Source organism: Drosophila elegans, unplaced genomic scaffold, assembly GCF_018152505.1.
Source record: "Drosophila elegans isolate 14027-0461.03 unplaced genomic scaffold, ASM1815250v1 contig_476, whole genome shotgun sequence".
Classification (NCBI taxonomy): Eukaryota; Metazoa; Arthropoda; class Insecta; order Diptera; family Drosophilidae; genus Drosophila; species Drosophila elegans.
The window spans coordinates 7063778-7085947 of record NW_024545863.1 but is presented as its reverse complement, the minus strand read 5'-3'; the positions used below and the strand labels follow the sequence as shown (position 1 = coordinate 7085947).

The 22170-nt window shown below is 41.5% G+C and overlaps 1 protein-coding gene across 3 annotated transcripts; it reads left to right on the top strand.

The window, feature by feature from the left end:
- The first annotated feature begins 548 nt into the window (after window positions 1-548).
- On the top strand, window positions 549-22164 carry LOC108140556 (alpha-mannosidase 2). 3 transcript variants are annotated; one of them, XM_017263417.2, is made up of 5 exons: window positions 549-863; window positions 16229-16743; window positions 16809-18849; window positions 18917-19460; window positions 20106-22164. In XM_017263417.2, the coding sequence occupies exons 2-5, from the start codon at window positions 16327-16329 to the stop codon at window positions 20878-20880; spliced, it is 3777 nt and encodes a 1258-aa protein (XP_017118906.1). In that variant the 5' UTR covers window positions 549-863; window positions 16229-16326; the 3' UTR covers window positions 20881-22164. The 3 variants fall into 3 exon arrangements, with proteins under 3 accessions (XP_017118906.1, XP_017118907.1, XP_017118905.1); XM_017263418.2 differs by lacking the exon at window positions 549-863 and adding an exon at window positions 7252-7661; XM_017263416.2 differs by lacking the exon at window positions 549-863 and adding an exon at window positions 8695-8904.
- Window positions 22165-22170: the final 6 nt, after the last annotated feature.

The following is a 22170-nucleotide window of genomic DNA, read 5'->3' as shown; positions in this document are numbered from 1 at the left end:
AAATCTTTTTAGTAGTGTTTGTAAGAAATGTTTTAGGATACAAGTATTCATACATATTAAGATTAGATTTGCGCAATGAAGGGAGAGGAAATCCTTTAAATAATACGTTTACGTTCAGAATAAACGCATAAAGGGCTTATGATACGGACAAAATTGTTTATTAGACAAAAAGTAATTAAAAAGTTTTTTTTTTCTAAAAAAAACTACGAGTAGTTTTGAATTGCGCGCTTTATGTTATAAACATTTCTGTTAAGAAATCGTTGATTTTTAACATTTCTGTTAGGAAAATAATTATTTTTAACAGTTATGTTAGGAAGCGTTCAGTTTTAACTGATATGTTAGGGAACGTTGATTCATTTTTCTCCTTCGTCTTCTTTCTGTTCGCAGTTTCGCTTAAATTGATTTTTTATTATATCTCTCCTTCTATTCTTCTGTTAGTTAGACGTTTGTCTAACATTTCTCTGTTAGTTCGACGTTTCGCTAACATTTCGGTATTATCGATGGTTTTTCCAGATTTGCTTAACGGTCATACCAAGTTTTCAATTTTGAATTTTTTCGTCCAAACAACACCGACGTTCGGTCGCATTTTCGCGTTATATTTCCTCGCAACGGCGAGTAATACTCGAGATAATTCAAATCAAGTGTTAGTTAAATAGGAAGCCAGTCAACTAGCCAAATATATTTATCTGATTTCATTAATTTTTTACCTTTTAATTGTTATTGTGCGGGTGTATGTACACAAGGTCTCGTGTGTGTGTGAAGGATTACAGGAGATTTGTAACTGTTCGGCGAGGGCATGTGTGTGTGCGTGGAAAGTCAGGAAAACCGGAAAAGTTATTAGCAAATTCGGAGTTCAACAAAAGGTGAGAAATCGAAAGCCAGTATTGTAGGACCTGCAACAATCAATATAGAATCCACCCCCAAACCGGATTTCACTGTCGTCTACCAAACAAAGAAAATTTGTGTTTGTTTTTGTTTGCGGGGCCCAATTAAATCATCCGTCTAGACCGATTTTGAACTCGATTTGCAACGGGGTTGGCCAAAAATAAAATCGGAGCAGACAAAGTGTTACAAAATTGCAGACGCAAGACGATGAAAATAAGAGGGGGGCAATTTATGCAGCTCATCTTTATTTAGCCCTACTCGATACCATACTTAGGCCATTGAGAATTCATTGAGAATCGTTTCATCTTTTTAAACACCATAACATATCTTTGTGAATAGGAGGTGGGGGAGCGGTAAACCCGTTTGAGCATCTCGTTTTGTTTTTGTTTTTATTTTTGTTTTTTACTTTGACTTCTGTTGTGCCATGCAGTTCGCTTTTGTTTGAGTTCCCTGCTCCGCTGGCATTGTATAATTCAATTTAAATTGATTTTTTCATTGTTGTGGTGTCCGTTTCACTTTTTTCTTTCTCGCGCGAGGGGCGCTTTCTATTCTATATTACTCTTTCCCCACTTTCAAGCCCCCTCCTAATCTAACCATCTGGATTTAGGGTCTCTTGTTGGCTCGGACTATTGGATTTTCGCACGCCTGTTATTTCTACAATAGCAACGTGTTAATTAGAAGCCATTGGTCTCTGTTTATGTTGAATTTACAGAACCACTTAACCCTTTTATTAACTAAATATTTGTGAGTGCGGTGTGTCAATTTGAAAAAGAAATTTCAAGGCTTTGTTGCTAGAAAGAACACCTCTTAAAATAAGATATAACTAAATTCAGTCGAAATCGATTTTAAATAAATCATAAAGTGTATTTCTCTTACTCAATGTTGCAGTCAATATTTTTTTTGACACAACAGAGGTATAAAAAATTTGGTTATGTCATACATAGCATTATATAATTTATACATGTAAGTAGCTATAAATATTTTGATGAAAATAACTGTTGTTTAATTGAAGGCAATATGTTTAATAATATTTGATTTGTAAGAAAAATAGTGGCTTAATTTTTTAAAATGTTTTAGAACTAAGAACATTATTAACTTGTTATAGGTATAGTCCCATATATTGATGGTACTTAATTTCTTTTTCAACTTTTTTGGCCTTGCTTAGTTTTCTTTTTGTGTTTAGTTGTTGTAGACAGGTACTAAATCCATTCTAAGTGAGTTTTATTTCTTTGCGTGTCGCGACGTATAACTAAATTCGCACTAGCCGATTAAGATCTGGCTTGGCACGAACATAAACACGAGATTCCTAAATCCAAGTTCCCATGCTGTTGACTGTATTGTAGTCTATTTGGTTTTTGCTAATTTGCAATTTTTAAACATTAGGTCGTATGTTAATCGGACACGCCAAACACATTTCCAGAATCGTATGGCTCATTTGCATGGGCATCCAATTTCGCTGACAGGGAAAAGCTGCGGCGGGCAAAAATTCTCCTATAATCATACACAATCGATCGATCATCAAATGTAATGGTCTAAAATTTGTACTCCGCCCACGCCGTCGGTGGTCAATGGTGGCCAATGGAGCTGAATATGCTTAGTGTCGGCCGGGTCCTCTGTGTGGTATATTTGAGAGCTGGCAGGCGGGTTCAATGACTCCTCGAGGGTGATGGTGGCAGACGTCGTCCGGGGATGATGATGACGTTGACGGAACCGCAACAGTTACAGCACCAACAAAAGCATCCCAAGCCACGGCAAAGCACCAATAAAAGCAACAAAGCCGGTGCCACTTGCAGTCAACAGCTGGCAAAAAAAAAAATCAAATACCAACCACAAAAAATTAAACCAACAAAAAAGTCGGAAAGCAAAGCCAAGTCCTGGCGTTCTAAGCCTTTTAATACCCTTGCAGGGCAAAGTTGTGAACTTAAAAAGGCATTTAATTTAAGGGTTATGCTTTGAATTAATATATAAGATCAGAAGTTATTCAGGAAAAACAATTCCTTACATCCTAGTAAAGTTTTATATTCATTATAATTATTATATAATTTTCAAGCAAAGTTTTACACATACAAGTATTCAAAAAGCCTTTACATTAATTTATTCCACGTGTAATCGTTTGGAACTATTCTAAAGTCAAGCTAGATTCAGGTGTAATTAAAGAATACTGCAGAATAAGCAAGTTTTGCAATCTAAAACTGGTTTTCCTATGCAAACGATTTCGTTAAATATTAGATAATCGTTAAGCATCTGATTAGAGACAGTTTTGCGAAAATCCATATACCCTCCATAGAGGGTATTAACCAAAACAAAACCGTAACTTTGGCTAAACGAAATGAAACGAGATTTCAATGCAGGAATTTCCATTACAAATGTTGCGGTTGTTAATGTTATTGTTGCTGCCACTGAAGCCTGGTTGGTTGGCTTTTGTCAACTGTCGTTTGGGGCAATTGGGCCTGTGTGCAGCAATGGGATGTGCCCGAGATTGCGGCCAAAACGGAGGATAGGGCCTCTCAGCGGCAACTGGCAATTTGACAAACGCAGCACGCACTTGGCCAGAATCGGTATTCCAGGGGAACCTGCACGTTGCACGTTTAGGCCGAGTGTAAAACTCAAAAGTCGCTTTGGCTTCGAGTGCTGCCAACAGGCTAGGATGGGATGCAATTGACCCGAAAACAAAGTGGACAAGTGGAGGTACGGAACCACTGGCACTGCAGCCCGCAAAAACTCGTTCGAGTTGATTTGGCATCATTGTATTCATCTTGTGGTTCAATGAGTCAGCCCCGCAGTCCGCAGTCTGCAGTCCGGTCCGCATTTTCGATGCTTGACAACGTACGTTCCTTTCCCCTTTCACCCGGTCTTGGTCTTTCCTTTCCGGCCCTCGTAGTTCCGAATCTCTGCCCTCAATCGGTTGGATGCCAGATGCCCATTTGGCAGGCCGTAAATGCAAAAGGGACCAGGAGATGGGAAGGGAGGAACCAAGGGTCCGAGGAGCACGAAAACCAGATGCTCTGCTCCACTCAAAATTAAACTTTTATAGGGGGTTGCAAAAGGTTTCAATATACACACACGAATTAAAACTTTACAGACATCTGTTTGCAGTTTAATCTGTACGAATAAAAACAAATAAAATATCAGCGTGAAGGTACTGGAAATGTGTGTGGTTATTATGTCAGGATCAAAGTTAGCATGACAGGGTTTAATTGATTGTTTTCAGTAAAAAGTCTTAAGTTTAAAATTGATTAACATACAGAGTTTTCAAGCTTTTTGAGTTCGATGATTAAAATGATAATTTTTGCAATTTTTAGCTATATTTTTAGTAAACGTATTCAGCACTAAGAAATCAACACTTTTTTTAATAAAACTCTGTTGCATTCGACACAAACCAATTACAAAAGTAAATAAATATAAAATTACCAAATACAAAAACACAGAAACATACTGAAAAATATTAAATATGACATAAATGTATATTAATAATTGTTAATAAAAGAAAATACGGTATTACCAACTTATTATCTGACCTTTTTTAGTCACCTTGTTAAAACTGAAACATTTATGCAAAATTTAAAAACCATCAAGGAATGCAACATATTAAATAAATAGGAGAGAGCATTGAGCAAGTACTGAAAAGTATTTACAAGTCTATAGTCGTTTCAGTAACTTTTAGTAATATAAAAATTAAATTAATATGAAAACTAATTACTTAAGATGGCCTATTGACAATATTGAACAACCAAACAACTATACGTGTGACTAGGAATTAGTGTATAGTCGGACTTGCAACTTTTAGGATATAAGAAGTTATCTATAATATGTTACTGAAATTGATCTCGATTCCAGACTCCGGGCTTTGCCCTATAATTCGCGCCTTCCTGCCAATGCCTTCACTTGCACTTGCTCCGTCCATGTGGCCATCATCGCAATTATCATGCTCGTCTTTGTGGCTCATCTTCGTTGTCGTTTGTCGGTCGTCGCCGTCTCATTTGCGTGGGCTTAACAACAAACAGAAGACAACAGAGCCAACAACTTTTTCAAGGGCCTGTGCCAATTCTCGACTGCTCTCTTTCCGCCTCTGTTTTTGTTCTCCATTCTGCCTTTTATGGCTGCTTTTACTTGGCAATCGATAAACAACGACCTTCTCCCCCTCCGTCGCCAGCTGAAATGGCTAGAAGTTACTGGGATTACTTGGAGGGGCCTTCTCCAGTGTTCTTCCCGGGCTCTTTTGTCTCGTCCCGTTTAGGGGAGCTTATTCGCCACTTGAAGCTGCCAGCCAGTCAGCCACTCGAGATGCACTCTCCCCCCCTCAATTTCCTCACTCTTTCCACCTGCCCTCCATCAGTCTTCAGTCTTCCGTCATCAGCCATCAGGGACCTGCCCTCCAAGCCTCGTCTTGATCCTGCTCCTTTTTCCCCTTGTTTCCAGGCATTTTTCAAAGTTAATTGCTCGCTGGCAATCGCCTGAGAAAAATTGCAGAAAGGCCGTTGAGGGTTAGTCCACTCCAGCGGCAGAATAGACTCATTCTTCACAAACTGTTACTAGGATTTCATGAATTCAAAATGCGGCAAAATCAAAATTCCTCAAAGGTATTTATACATACCTAAAACGCAGAGAGTTTAAAAACTTGTTATGTAATTTTAAAGGAAATATAAAGGAAATTTAAACCTTATTTATGTTTTGGTTCCTAGAAAATAAGGCGAACGAGGTTCTCTTTTAATTCCTTTCCCCAATTCTGGACAGGAGTTAGAACCTTAAACAAGTTCGCAGATTAATGCCAAGGTGAAGATTTCCACGTTGTGGCTGTAAAGGAACCGAAATGGTTCGTCCATGGCCAACGACGTTCAAGAACTTTACAACAAATAAACACAAATATTATGTGCAAAGCCAAATGCTATAAACGACGCTTACAAAGTCTGGCAAAGAAAGACTTTAGGAAGCTGTAAAAAAGCTAGAAATGCAGAAAACTTTCCCACAGTCTAGGAATTACAATTGCGAGCAGAATATTAAAATAACATTGAACTAAAAGGAAACAAGAATATTGTAATACATGTAATAAAGAACAATTATGCAGTAAAACAAATTTGAAACTAAGCTAGCTAAAGCACTATCAAAATAAAATAAATGCAAATATGCGTCTATTGATTGAAAATTTTCAATTGGACTGCATTTTTATGCATTTTAAAGACAAATGAGTGAAAGTGAGTTCCGGGTTCCTTCTGCAAATAACTGTAAGACGCAACAGAAATAATTAATAAGTACAGCTGTCAACACTTGAAAAAAAAGGAAACAACCCAGCCATTTCTTCCTTTGACAAACAAGGAGCCATTGGGAATCCCAGTTGATGCTTTTCGCCTCAACCAGTTGTAAAACAAAAGTAATTCCAGCTGCTGCTAGAAAAGGGAAGCTAAGGGGGCAACTTGGCGAACACCTCCGCATTCCAAGGCGTTCAGGGGGATTGTTCAGGTGAGGGGGCGGCGATGGCGATGGCGATGACGATGACTATGTGGCTCTGATGTTGACGGCGCCGACAAAGCAAATACAAAAGCCAAACCTGGCAACCAGAATGAAAACAGAGCCAGCCACATCGTAACCAGGCAGATCGCAGTGATGCTGTTTGTTGAATGCCCAGCGTTGGACAAAGAGTAGCTAAATAATATATGTAGTATTAAAAAATATTTTTTTTCAAGCATAGCAACATTTTAATGTTTTGTAATTTTCTTTTATGTTTTCACGTGTTATAAAACACACAGCCCCCTCGCATTTATAGAAACCACTCCATGTTTGCTTTGACTTCTCAATTAGATTGAGTTTTGACAAATAAAAATAACCATATGGTTATTTTTGTATAACCATAATCTGATATTGAAAATATGTACAAATTTTGATAATAAAAAGAAAAAAAAATTTTTTTTTTAATTAAAAACCTAAAGTTCTGAAGAGTTTTTCGTTTCGTGTGGCGAAAGTTTGAAATTTGAGTTTTTGGCCATGAGCAGAAAATTGTAAATCTTAAATTCCAGCAAAAAAAATTAAACTTTTTTTTTTAGCAAAACAGAAAAAAGAAGATGATCAGCTGATCAAGCATGTAACTCAAATATTTTTCCGATGAATGCGAAATTTTATTTTGAATCTAAGGAATAAACTCATTTATGCAATTTTATACTGTGCTAGCTACAGAAGCTTGCGAGATACGAACAAATAAATGTATGTCTATATGGGCAGCACTGGTGAGGGGACATGTGGCTGGCGATGGTGAGATGGTGCTGCATTCGCCGGCTGCGGACGAGCCGAGGTGGCCCGAACGCAAGCCGAACTCCTGCGGACTCCTCGCTTGGCGACTCAGTTGTTCTGGGTCCTTGGCAGCGGGTGCGTCGTGAGCTCCTCCAGGCTGGGCCGTTCCATTCGATCCCTTTTTTCGCCGGCAAGGACGACGCGAGTGGAAAAATACAAATAAATTAAACGAGAGTGCGAGAGGATGGGGAATTGTTACAGCAAATCAGAGTGAAAGGTCAACAATGGCTTTGTAGCTTTGTCTCTAATTACGAGTGTTCCATTCAGAGCCAATAAAGGATTCAATCCGTTGTACATTCATTTAAATTAAGCGAAAAAAGGTGGAAACTTTTCGTTTCCTCTTTCTTTAACACTGTGTGAAACAAGGAAAAACTTTTAGCGCAACGTTTTGTGTGGCTGTGTGTGTGTGCGTCTATTTGCGGGCGCTGATTTATGTGTTTTGTCCTTGTTCCGCGCCAGGACGAAAGGACCTTTTTTGCTATCCCGTTTTGTGTGTAAGTTGGTAATGCAAGTTTATGTAATAGACATGTAAATTGCAGTTTATTTTAAGGTCTAATAATGCGAAATGAAAGGACAAAGATGTAAACTGTTTTGTTCAGAACATTATTCTATTTGAGATCTATTTCTTGGGTTGATGTAGTTACATGCATTATAAAATAGATATTTGGGCTAGTAAACAGTGTTTTATAAATTTTTTGCATTTTTTAAGTTCCTAAATTTGTCTTTTTAAGGCAGAACACCATTCTGCAAAGCCTCTTATTGACCTGTCTTAGGTTTAACTGGCTTTTTTTATTTCTTTGAAAGAATAAGGTCTCTCAATTTAAAAGTGGGATCTTAAACTTCAGTTTTTTGTAATACATTTTCCTCACATTGTCTGCACTTCATATCCTTATAATTCATGGGCCAGGAACTAAAAGATGCATCTAAAATTTCTCTTAAGTCCCTGGTTTCTTCGTGTTCGCCTGCCACACGCCTGGGATCATTCCCCTTTCGATTCCTGCCTGTCGCTTAAGTTGGCCCATGTATCGATTACCCCGATGAGCATATTTTCCCGGTTTCGTGCCACTAAAATTAGCTGGTTCGAGCGACCCCCAACAAAGCAAGAGTCGCGGGTAATGCCTGCCACTTCGAATCCGACTCCAACTCCATGCGGTTATTTTTTATTTTCATTAGTTCATACTCAAATTTCCCCCGTCCGTTTTGCGGATGGCGTGCTGTCAATTTACCGGTGGCAGGTTTTTGGTTATTGCGATGTCATGTCATCATGCAATCGTATCGCTTTACCGCATAGGCCGACCGAAAGTAATCATTCGATCCGCTCCCTGCCATTGGAAGATCTCCCTCAGACACCATATTACTAATGATGCGTGAAGAAAAGGGGGAACGGGCCATGAATTGGCCAAAACGTATGCGACACGTCGCCGATGGATGTTCCGGATGGAGGTTCCATTACCATTGATGCCCAGTTAGCCACGGCTCGCTTTTGGCCTTGTGTCGTTTGGCTTTGGCCACAGTTCCACTTGGTTAGCGGTCGCAGCAGCTGCGAAAGTTCTGAGCCGCGTTTTGGTTTTTGCCAAATAGTGCAAAACCCGCTGTGGGCTTAAATGGTCATCATCGGTCAATCAGCGTTGGACATCGAATGCTGGTTTTGTTTAGCCAGTGATTTGTGACCCAATTGCTAACGAGTCGCCATGGAATTTGTTTGGAAAACCGTTAACAAAAGGCAACAACTGATGCGTGAGTGAATCATACTTTAAAAAAACATGTTATCAGTTTGCCGTTTTAAACAAGTAGCTAAATAGCCAGTTAAAGCCCAGTTTTAGGGAAAATAATTCATAAATATGTACATTTGCAGTTGTAAACTGCTAGGAGGCATTTATTCAAAAACTTTTTAATTGGCCCAGACAGCTATGTTTTAAAAAGCCATAAATACGTATAATTATAAATTATGTTGTTCAATGTGTGAACTATAATAATTCAAAGTAATAATGGCGTAAAATAAATTGCTCACACATATATGTATACGACATAAAAATGTATTTATTGAGGCTACATAAATGCATTTTCAATTTAAGCACTATTTAAATGGGCATAAATCCTGTTTAATTTATACGAGGTAATTTAATATATGTAATGTGCAAATTCTTAATAATTCGAAGGAAATCAGCTTTATTTGGCCTCATTATTTTGAAGCTCCCAATTAGTTTACACCTAAAAGCAACAGTGAGTAAGAACTTTTTTTCGTTAAATAAACAAATGGAGACAATGGGGCTGGTTTTGGGTCCACTTCACATGAGGTCCGTATCTGCATCTTGGTGAGAGAATGGTGTCAAACTGCTTGTGGCTGCAATTCACTCAATGTTCCCACAATATGGGAATCTTGGCCATATTTCCTTGCGTATATGGAAGCGATTGGTAACTGTAAACCTGTTACATATACATTACAATCTATGCGAGTGAGTGTTTTCCCACCGTTTAGCTGCATGAAATTGAAACGGAAAATTTCATAATCAAAGCCATAAACGTTGTTATTGTTCCATTTTCCTTTTGTCTTGGCCCCGCGTGAAAAAAAATGGAAAACAAACACAAGAATTAATTTTCATTTCATTTTTCTCTGCGTACATTTAGCCAAACAAAGCAAAACGGCAAAACCTTCCGCACAATGTAAAAGGTCTCACGTTCCTGGAAAAAAGACTCGCATTTTATGAGACGACTTGTGCTTTGTCAGCATCTAAAGCATTTTATAGCTTTTGGTCTTAGCGTTTAGGTCTTAGCCCAAGCCATATCAATAAACTTATATGGGATAAAAGTACAAATATAATCTTAAATTGCTGGAACGATGGCTTAAAGAAAGGTGAGGGAAGTGCCTATATTTGTAATATAATAGTTAAACTGATGTTTAAATTAAATTTAGTTCCAGTTTGAAAGGAAGTTATTGCAAACTGTTCTTGGTTAATTTCATATTTAATATTTAAATATAGTTTGCTTAAAAACATTATTTAAAATTGTCCATAGATAACACCACAAATGAATTTTAACCTAAACTAATAAACTAAACTAAACTAATGCTGACTAAAATGTAACATCAATGTCTTTATGCTGACAACATTAGGAACATTATCGCGGTATGTGTCACCCGGAAAATAGTACTGTTTGCGGTTCCAATCGATTTGATTGGCACAATCTGCACGGGGTGCATAGAAATGCCACTAATTAGTAGTAAATCAATTGGACTCACCTGATTGGTGAAAGATATGTGGACTCATGCACCATGGTCTATTCGATTAGTGTTCAAGTGCGTGGAACGGAAGAGCTATCGACGAGGTTGTTTATCCGCTCTCTGTGGGCCGCTTTTACCTCCATCAATTGCAGATATTAGCAAATGAGTTTTGATTGCTTAATAACCGAAACCGCTAGGGGAAATAATCCGAAAGCAATCGAAGAGTAACTTTCTCTTGGCGATGGTTTTTGAGGCCCAGTTTCTGTGGGAAATGGGAGTAATCCGATATGGATGTGGTATACCATATAGAGCAAACCGTATGACTGCAGTTGCTCCGTTTGCAAATTGGTTTTTTCCCGTTGACATTTATTCAACATTGGCGCTACTCCCGCTGTTTTCCCTACTCTATTATCTGATAAATACCACTCCGAACAATCCCTCTATGGTCCGACTGGCCCGTGCTTTTGGCCAAGTTTATAGGCACAGACTTTAATGTGTTTGTTTTTTTTTCCGTTTGGCCATATGTCACGAATGGCGTCGCTGCATAAGTGAGTAACTGTGAATTCGCTGGGCTAGCTTCAAAAGTTCTACTCGTCTAACGGATGCCCGGCGTAAATACACAGAGAGAAAATTGATGCAACTTCATATCAATTTGATCTTCAAATGGACAGAAAAAGTCTAGAACTAAGCGCTTTTAAAATCAATTTTACATTATTCATTGGTAAAAGTGATATGCGTTTGTTGTATCAACTTGAAACTTTAACATTTGTTGTTTTCTGTGTAGGTATTCTCCCTCAGTCCCCTCCAAAATTTCATCGCTCGCTTCGCTGGGTTGCCATTGACATGGGGACATACTGCAGCGGGAGTTCTTTTTTCTGACTTTTTTTTGTTTTGGTCCCATTTACTCAATTGTGGTCGTCGAGTGGGTGAGTCGCAGGAAAGGTGTGATATGTGGGGAGCGACTTTGTTTTATGGGTTGTAAAGCATAAAATAGAAAAACATAAATCTTGAGCGGAGAAAGCAACGAGTCGGTTTTAATGAGGTTTCTAACAGAAAGGTAATATTGTTATTTGTCATGGGTAGATATGAAAGGAAATTTAAAGGAAAGACATTTTAGGCAGTTAGAAACAAAGACTTATAAATGTAATTTTAGTGTGCACGTTCTTATTTCAACGAAGAGGGCAATTATCATTTTTAAATAGGCAAAATGGTTAGGCTTATTTCCCATGTGTTAAATTTCTCTATTAATTAAAGCTACAAAGGTATCATTGAATCAGTTAAACCAATTCATATAAACTTTAATTGACAGTTGTAGCACACTATTCAAATAATGGCTTATGGAAAAAGGGAATAACCTAACACAAAACTATTTGAAGAGAAACTTTTATGATTGTTAAGTGTACATCGTTAATAAATTTACATAAAGTTTGGAAAAGCTTCTTGCAATTATCTACACAAAGTAGTGCTCTAAGATGATTAAAATGCAATTACAAATGACGAAATTAAAAGTGGAACAATCTTGATTATCATAATCACCGTGCTTTTAGATCTTTCGCTAGTCCTTGACAACTTCCTCGGGTAATTGCCCTCTATATGTCGCCCCCACCCAACAGTTCTCATAATTCTAATACCTGTTTCTGGTTACTGCTTCGCCGGCTATGCTAATGACCCACTGTATCTGGGCCTATGTTCCCCCGGATGGGCTCAAGTTATTTGTTTTTTTTTTTTTTTTCGAGCTTCATACAATTATATGGTGGGCACATGCCAAACCCACACGCTCTACTGGCGGCTTAACCGGCGCATTACTCATGCTCATCTGCCCCGGAAAATTGCCATAACTGGTTGTTCCCCTGCTTCCCCATCTTTGCCCCTTCGGTCGCTTTGGTGCAACGTTAGTTTCCATAATTAAAAAAGCATGAACTCTTAAAGTAAAGTTCTGGGACCTTACTAAACTGCCTGCCCTCAACGAAGCTCGCATTGCCCATTTTCTGACATCGACAAAAAGGGAGCACAGGGAACCTCAGCTGCCACGCCACTCCTAAAGTCCAAAGTCCAAAGTCAGAGTTGAAGTTTGAGTTTCTATACCCTCTCTAAGAGATTTATAAGTTTGGTAAGTAGTTTCTCAAAGGGACCACATTCTATAATTGATAAACATTTTTTTTTTTTATATATCTTCAAAAGTAATGGATGCAAACTATAATTTTTAGCAGTAATACTGTTGTTTCTCTATTTCTGCTTTTTTATAAAATAATTTTATTACTCATCCAGCTACAAATTTTCCTTTATTGTAATGCAGAATATTATAGTTCAATAGCACAAAAATAGAGGGTACAAAAACTTCGTATTGTGCAGTTCGATTTCCGCACTCTTTTTATTTGTTTACTTTTTGGGGAACTTTTTGCGTTCGCCGCTAAGAAAACAGTTTTTTAACCGTTTTTAAGTTTGTTGAGAGCTCGGGGCAAAGGCTTTTTACGTTTTGCCTTCAGTTGCAGCTGCAATTTCCGTGCCATTTATGCAAACTATTGTTTATGTTCTTCTTTTTTTTCGGCCTTCCAACGTTTACCATTTTTAAACTGAATTTACGTTTACACTTCTGCCTTCTGTCATGCTTTTATTTCTTGGCCTCCTTTTCCACTTCCTGAGGTGGTGACAATGACTTTACATTAACTTTCTGCCTAGAAGTTTTAATTAAAAGGAAATTACTTTTTTTGCCATTTAAAGGTGTCGGCGATTGTGATTATCAAAAACAAAAGAGCGACTAATTTGTTTCCCCTTTCAAATGTTGGAAAGTTTGCCATCTAAATATTCAATTGCCATCTAAAAATTCATAATGAAATTGAATAACAGCGATACAAAACTTCTACGCCCGCACAAAAAACAGGGAAAATAGCTAACAAAAAAGTTCACAATTGATTCCGAGTGCTTTTAGAAAAGTTTTCCATTCACAAAACTACCAATTTGGCTGGCAGGAGCACAAAGAAGGCCAACCGAACCAGCCAATACATCATAGCAAAAACTTGGCTACAATTATAGTCGAGTGTTCAGACTAGCAGATACTCTTTTATAGTTGAAGAAATTCTTTTGAACACATACATTTACATCATTTTAATGTTTCTTTCCAATCTGAACAGTGAAAGCGTAAGCTAAGAACCTATTTAATATAATAAAAATAATTTTATTTTTAGTCGAGATACGCATACACTCTTGTCTTTCCCTCAATGCAGGGTAGCAAAAATATCCATTTGCATTGAAAACATTCACATGGACGCTTCAAGTTGCAACTCCAAACGAAATTAAGCTCCCTCAGAGAAGACTTCAAGGGTCAAGGGGCGCAAAAGCGTCGAAAGGGGCGAAAAAAAACCAGCAGGACAAAAAGCTAGGACGAAAGGGAACTAGGATAACAGCAAAACTGACTTCTTGAGTTGGCTTTTTTCATACACAGAGAAGGATAGAAAAACTCACAAACAAGCACACCCACAATAAGAAAATAGGAGAAAACCAAGGGAAACTGAAACAACAAAATCATTTTCCAACTCGAAATTATATGGTGCAGAAGGAGAAATGTGACAGGAAGCAACCACAAAAAAAAGGATAACACGTCAAAGGAACCCGAAGGATGTACGTTTACGTACGTGTTGACTCCGAGATGAAGGTTGTCATCCATTCGGGGCGGTCGAAAAGGTTGACAAAGTGCAATTTGCAATGGAATCAAATTTGCCAGAAAACTCTTTGCAACATTTGTGATGACAGCAGTGGGGACCACTTTTTCTATTTCTACCCATTTCTTAACTAGCCACACTGAAAAAACAAATGATGTTTTAGTAAAAACCTGACATTAATTAAAAATTGTTAAGGTCTAATTAGTTCGAGAGTAAAAGAGTCATCCATTTTAAAATGATTGAGAACATATTTTAAATGTTTGTAATAATTTCTTTTTTGCATTTGACTGACTTAAAATTATTTTGTTTTCCAAGTTTTAGAGGATCTCGTATTTTTTCTAAGTATTGAGCTGGATAAATTTGCAGGCAAAATGTTTTGATGGGGGTCAAGCACAAGATCCCCGGAGCAGTTGACGCTTCTACGGTTTTCATTTTCAGGAAGTTATTAAGGTCCTTAGTCGGAAGGAAGTGAACATATTCGGCTAATTGAAATAATTGAGGCAACTTTGCTGGGAATTCGTGGTGCTGAGAAGTTTTCCAGTATCAGAGATCTCGAAATGCTAGCATCTCCTTCCCTTGGAGAATTTCTAGGGAGCTTAAGCTCTGGTTCCTGTGTTCTTTTATTCTTTTTATAACAAGTCTGCCACATTTCTCTGTGGAGCAAAGGAGGAGAAATGAATGGGACTCTTGGGACGCGGGAAACACTTAAATTACCATAAGAGTGGCAATGCTGGTTCCGTTGGGTGACAGGTGCTGGCTTGTGGCAACATCAGTTAATGCCCGCTGATTAGCATAGAGCGTAGAGCGCCCCCCTTTTGCAACGCCCCTGCTGCTACCTTTTTGCCCCATTTGAATGGAGCTGCAAACGATGCTGCTGCTCATTGGACCTTAAATGCCTTTAAATTGTAATTAAATGGAATGCAGCGTTCAGCGTTGGCAGGAGATAATGTTTTCTCTGCGTGTTAAGCAGATATAAAAACCCTAAATTATGGCCAATGGCAATCAAAAGTGAATAAATCATGTGCAGTGGTGGAAAGTATTCATCTGTTTTTGCAGGCTTTTGTCTCTCATTTGTGGGCTATTAATTTACTTTTGCGCATTGGGTTGCCCGGGAATTTTAAGCAGTTCGTGGGCAAAAGTTTGCTTCAAACTATGCAATAGTTTCATCATTGCGAAAAGTTCTGCGAACATGTGAGGAGTTTTTGATTGAGTTTTCAGTTTGCATAGTTCGTTAAGTTAGTTTGACTGGCGTGCGTGGGCATTTGTGACGTGCTGGTATTTCTAGGCTGAACTTCGACCTTAAACACGAACCATAAAAGGTTATGGCAACAACTGATAGGTTGGGGATTTACCTAAATTTATATGGTCTTAACATTCGCCAGCAAACGCAAGTTGAAGGGAATGTATTTTTATTTATTTTAATTTTTCCTGTTTTAATTTAGCACAGCATACAAGCACCTTGCTTACAATTTTACTTATCGTCGACAAGCATTTATGCATTCCTTACACCAGGCTCCAGGCATTTCGCCTCCTTTGTCCCTGTTATGCTTTAATTAAATTCACCACTAAACTTCCTGCCCTCGTCCGCATGAAATATTCAAACACTCTTGCGGCAAGGACAGCCCAGACAGGATTAGTGTGGGAAAAATAAAATCAGAAGCCGGATTAGGCTTGAAATGGATGTAGGAATAGAAACGTTTTTTATGTCCTTTGCATGCATAAACTGCTTAAGCGATAAATGTTTTGCATTAAAAGTAGTGTTGTGCAAATAAACAAATGCTAAAAAAGATTATCATTTACAAAGTTTTTAAGATGGTTTAAAACAAGATATTTGCAAACATACAAGCTCAAAGAAAATGCATTAGCTTGCTTTAACTAATATATTTGTAGGCACTAATCCCTAAGCATGGTATGTAATATTAAACATATATCAGAAGCCATGTTTCTGTCATTATTTTTAGAATCCAGGAATTATTCAGAAAATTAAGGAATTTGGTTTCTGATTGTATATCAAAATCCAAACTATTTTAGGCAAGTTACAACATAATAAAAAGCGCCTAACAAAACACATTTATAAACATTAAAAAATACCTGTCTTATTAAAAATCAATTGATGATATTGTAATAAAAGTTGTTGTATAACATTAATATTCTAATTTATAATATTATAATTTATTTTCAGATGTAGAAAACAGCCCGAGCAAGGGAGAAGAAGCCCAGCAGCAAGTTAATCCGGTGGAATCCCAACCGGGGACCAGCAAGCGCAGTCCACTGACCAGGATGTCGTTCAAGCTCTTCCGCCGCGGATCGGCGCGCTGCATCGGCCTGCTGTCGGCGTTCGTGACGATCCTGCTCTGCCTCTACTACATCTCCATTGGCCAGCCCAATCCGGCGCCCGTTTCGGAGACGGGTGCGCCATCGGCGGCGTTGCGGGGCTCACCGCTCAATGCCTTCACCGGTTTCAGCGTGGGCGGAGGCTCATCCGCGATGTCCCACCAACAGAAGTCGCACGCCGCGATCGTCTCGAACCAGAAGAGATCCTCGGAGACGAAGGCGGCGGCGCAGACAACCGGGTCGCCGGAATCGCAATCGGAGGAGGAGTACTCCAACAGCGATTGGGGCGACAAGTGCTACGAGCTGCTTCAGAGCAACACGAACATAACCGCCAGCGAGGAGCACAGCAAGTTCGACTTTCAGGTGAGCAAAAGGGCACACAAGTGGCCAAAATCTAAAAATGTGGTCCAACTGTGTTGTGTTTGCAGCCGGAATGGATGCGCTCGAAGGAGTACTGGGATCGTGGCTTCGAGGAGCGCTTTGAGGCGCAGAAAAAGGACAAGCAGCGACCGCCACTAAAGATCATAGTGGTGCCGCACTCCCACAACGATCCCGGCTGGCTGAAGACCTTCACCAACTACTTCCAGTCGGACTCGCGGCAGATCCTCAACCTGCTGGTGACCAAGATGCAGGAGTACACGGACATGACCTTCATCTGGTCGGAGATCAGTTTCCTGCAGCTCTGGTGGGACCAGGCCCATCCCACCAAGCAGCGAGCGCTGCGCCGGCTGATCGACTCGGGCCGCATCGAGATCACCACCGGCGGATGGGTGATGACGGACGAGGCGAATGTGCACATCTACCCCATGCTGGACCAGCTCATCGAGGGCCACCAGTGGCTGAAGAACAACCTGAATGTGACGCCCAAGGTGGGCTGGTCCATCGATCCCTTTGGACACGGCAGCACCGTGCCGTACCTTCTGTCCGGAGCGAACTTCGAGGGCGCCATCATTCAGCGCATCCACTACGCCTGGAAGCAGTGGTTTGCGCGCCAGCAGTCGGGTGACTTCATCTGGAAGCCCTACTGGAGGGGCAGGACAGCGACGGGCAGGGACAGCGACAGCGACACTGGCAGCCTGCTCACCCACAACATGCCCTTCGATATATACTCGATCAAGAGCTCGTGCGGCCCCCATCCGTTCATCTGTTTGAACTTCGACTTCCGCAAGATTCCGGGCGAGTACACGGAGTACTCCGTGAAGGCGCAGTTCATCACGGACGACAACCTGGAGGCCAAGGCGCAGCTGCTGCTCGAGCAGTATGCCAGGACGGCCTCTCTGTTTCCCCACAACGTGGCCCTCATCCCGGTGGGCGATGACTTCCGCTACAACAAGGATCGCGAGGTGGACCAGCAGTACCAGAACTACAAGAAGCTCATCGATCACATCATGGCCAACCGGCGCCTGTACAACGCGGACATCCGGTTCGGCACGCCCAGCGACTACTTCGAGGCCATCAAGGAGCGCATGAAGGACCATAGTCCGTCTTTTCCCACCTTCAAGGGCGACTTCTACGTCTACTCGGACATCTTCTCGGAGGGCAGGCCGGCCTACTGGTCGGGCTACTTCACCACGCGTCCCTTCTACAAGCTGCTCAGCTCGGAGCTGGAGCACCAGCTGCGTTCCGCCGAGATCGTCTTCACGCTGGCCTACAACACAGCGCGGCAGGCGAAGCGCGAGAATGCGATCAAGATCTACGAGAAGAACTACGAGCTGATCATCAATGCCAGGCGAAATCTGGGTCTGTTCCAGCACCACGACGCCATCACTGGCACCTCCAAGGCGGCGGTCATGCGCGACTATGCCATGCGTCTGTTCGAGAGCACCCAGAACGTGGTCAAGATGCAGGAGTCCTGCCTGGAGCTGCTGCTGCAGAAGGGTCAGCCGCGTCACCACGGCTTCCTGCTCAGCGAATTCGAGCGGGACAACGTCAACAAGCTGCCGCGCAAGATGCCCATCCAGATGGCCAGCGGGGACGACTCCATGCCCACCGTTTCGGGGGGTGAGGGTGGAGCGGGGGGAGCGGGTGGCTCTGCTACCCTCGGAGCAGCGGCCAGCTTTGTCCTCTACAACTCGCTGGCCCAGAAGCGGATGGAAGTCGTCACGCTGCGCGTCCAGCATCCCAATGTGAAGGTGCTGAACGACAAGGGCGTGGAGCTGAGCCACATTCAGATCAATCCGGTGTGGAACATCACGGACACCTACGAGCAGGGACTGGGCACCTCCGTGTCCGGCTCGGTGGGACGCATTCGCACCTCGACGCGGCAGTTTGAGGTGATGTTTGTGGCCGAACTGGAGCCCCTGTCCCTCAGCACGTACCGCGTGCAGGTGGACGAGGTCAACTTCAAGCGGAACATTGCCACCATCTACTGCGACGACTGCACGGGTGCGGGACCTGCAGCAGTGAGTCCGCCGGAGGAGGCGGAAGCCTCGCCAGCTCCCGTTTTCGAGGCTCGTGGCAAGCCAGCTGGTAAGTTGCTTTAAAATACAAGTATATATACTATATATATATATATATCACTTCTGCACCTGCCCAGGCGACATCCAGTTGGAAAACCCTCACATGCGCCTGCTGTTCGACGAGAAGAGCGGTTTCCTCAAGACCATCACGCGCAAGAACCAGAAAAAGGAGCTGCTGAAGCCGCTGCAGTGCAACATCAAGTTCGCCGCCTACCGCAGTGCCCAGTTCCACTCGGGCGCCTATCTCTTCAAGACCGATCCCGAACAGAGCGAGGCCGAGAAGGAAGTGCTCGAGGGCTACACGGACATGCGCATCATAATCACCTCTGGGCCGATAGCCAGCGACGTGACCGTCATCTATGGCCCCTTCCTGGCGCACACGGTGCGCATTTTCAACACGCGAACCCACCTGGATGCGGCCATATATGTGGAGAACGACATTGACTTTGAGCCGCCGCCCAAAAACCGGGAGACGGAGCTGTTCATGCGGCTGGTCACCAATATCGACAACATTGCCCAAGTGGCGCTGCAGCGGGATCCTCTCAAGGAGCCGGCCGATGCGGCCACTATGCCCGAGCTGCCCGTCTTCTACAGCGATCAAAACGGCTTTCAGTATCATGAGTAAGTTGAGCAATCCAGAGTAGGAGCCCCCAAATGAGTATACCCTTGCAGAGGGTTTAAGAGTAAAGAGTTGAGGGATCCCTATAAATACATACATTCCTTATCAGCATCACTAGAGGATTAAATTAAGACCTGTCCGTCCGTCTGTCCGCTTTTTACTCCATCTGCCCGTCTATTTCTACGCAAACTAGTCCCTCAGTCTTAAAGCTCTATTGATAAAGCCGGATCGGCTTACTATATCATATACCTTCCACTGGAACAATCCGGAACAAATTGAAATAATATTATAAATTCAATTTTATTTAATTTTTTTTAATTCTTCAAAAATTTCATAATCAGGGATTTAATTTGTACTATTACAAAAATACAATATATGAAAAAAATGATAACTTCTCTGTTTTGTAAATTTTATTTTAAACTCTTTGAGACGTAGTAATAGTTTAATAATTCAGAATTACAGATTTAATTGTATTTAAATCGGAAAACTATACTATATAGTTGTCATAGGAACGATCAATATATTCAAGTAAAAGTCATCATAGCTTCAATGTTCTTAAACGTATGCGCATAGAAATCGAAATTTTTGTAGTTTAACATACCCCTTCTGAAACCGAATGCTAATATAACCCTTTCTTTGTTGCTTAGACGAATAAAAGTGCCGGCAATCGGCATCGAGGGCAACTACTTCCCCATAACCTCGGGTGCCTTTATCCAGGACACGCGACTCCGGCTCACCCTGCTGACCACCCATGCCCAAGGAGCGGCCAGCTACGAGCCGGGCCAGCTGGAGGTGATGCTGGACCGGCGCACCCTGTACGACGACTACCGCGGCATGGGCGAGGGCGTCGTGGACAGCCGGCTGACGCGCCACAAGTTCTGGCTGCTGGTGGAGGACCTGCCTGGGGGTCAGCATTCCCAGTTGCAGCCGCCCAGCTACAAGGTGCTCAGTCAGCAGGCCCAGCAGATGGCCAATGGCCTGCGCTACCCGCCGAATCTGTACTTCGTGAGCAGCCTGGAGCAGCCCGAACTGTCCGCCGCTCTGCTGCCCTTGGTCCGGCTGCTGCCCAAGGGAGCGCTGCCCTGCGACGTGCACCTGACCAACCTGCGCACCCTGTCCGACCCGGAGCTGCAGCTGTTTCCGTCCGCCTCGGCGCTGCTCGTGCTGCATCGCCAGGGATTCGACTGTGGCGTGAGCGCTGGCAGGGATTTGTCCATGGAGGCCCTGTGCCCGTTGTCCAGCAAGGGACTGGGAAACGTGCAGCTGGGGCGGCTCCGGCTGCACACCATCGAGGCCACCAGTCTGACGGGGACGGAGCAGAAGCCGTCCAAGGACAGCTTCCACATACGATCCCTGGCTGAGATCAGTCTGGAGCCCATGCAGTTGCGCACCTTCAACCTCACTTTCCGCGCGGAGGTGTGAGGCGGCTTGAATCGCATCTACCGGAAATATTTATTGTATTTATCAGTGGTTTAGTTCGAATAGTTAGTGGTAAGCGCCAAGTGCAAAGTTCCCAGCTTTATTTAGTTTTCCACACGTCTACTGTCTGTCTCCAACAGTTTTGAAAGTACAAAGCACACGACATAGTTATAAACATACAACCGGGTGGGTAGTTCATTTTTGTCTAATTAAATAGGACACAAGTTTATGAGTAATTCTAAGCACGTTGGTCTTGCAGACTGCCGGATTTAGCAGGGTTACAGATCAAAGCTTAAGTAAAAACGAGGCTAGCATGTTCTAAATTTGAACTATATATTAATTGCTCCCTTTTATCCTCTAAATAATAGCCTTTTCTAAGAGGCTATAAAACCTGCATTAAACTCTGATTGATCCAAGCCAAAAATGCTTAGAGTTAGCCATAAATATTTTTTAGTTTTTTTTTTTTTTTTGATTATATAAATTGACCCACCCAAACATGCAGGATGACAAACCTACAGCCCAACTCAATGTATTATCGTCTGCCCAGGGCAATGCATTCCGGTTAGCCAATCTTCCCCAGCATCACTATTGAAATATCTGTGCAATAAACTTGAACTAAACCGCACTATGGAAATGATATAGCTTAGATTAAGGACTAGCTTGATTTTAGCTTGAAATATTTAGACAGAAAAATAGGTAAAATTTTTTGTTTCGTTTGCACGATTGGCGTTCGCATCGATTTGTTTAGACTGATTAGCCTAAAACGATTGCAAAATTGGCATGTACGATTAATCTCAATAGCTCTAACCAATCCTAGCCCTAAATTTAAAACTTAGCAAACCACAGTAGTATCTCGATTGTGAAATCCTTAAATATACACAAGTGTATGTAGGGTATAAGTTTTAAATGAGAAACGTAGTGGGGTAGCAAAAGGATAAGCCAAATATTACATTACATTCACTAGCGATATTGTACATAGTCGAATAGGATTTCCAGGCACGGTAAAAATAGCTCTAATAACCGATAAACCACCTAGATCTAAGCCCCCTCTCTCAGCTCTGGTGTTGTCGTATACGAGAGTTATTCAAATAGTTACTACTGACTACAGAAACAAAGCATTCAAAGCAAGCAAGACATCAACTTTAGAATACCCAGAACTTAACGACAGGCGAATAACGATGGAACACTTCTAACAAATATATATGTTTTGTGTATTTATTTATAAAAACTTATTACATTATATCTAATTTTATGGATACAAGAAAATAAAGTATTAAATGAAACCAATTATGG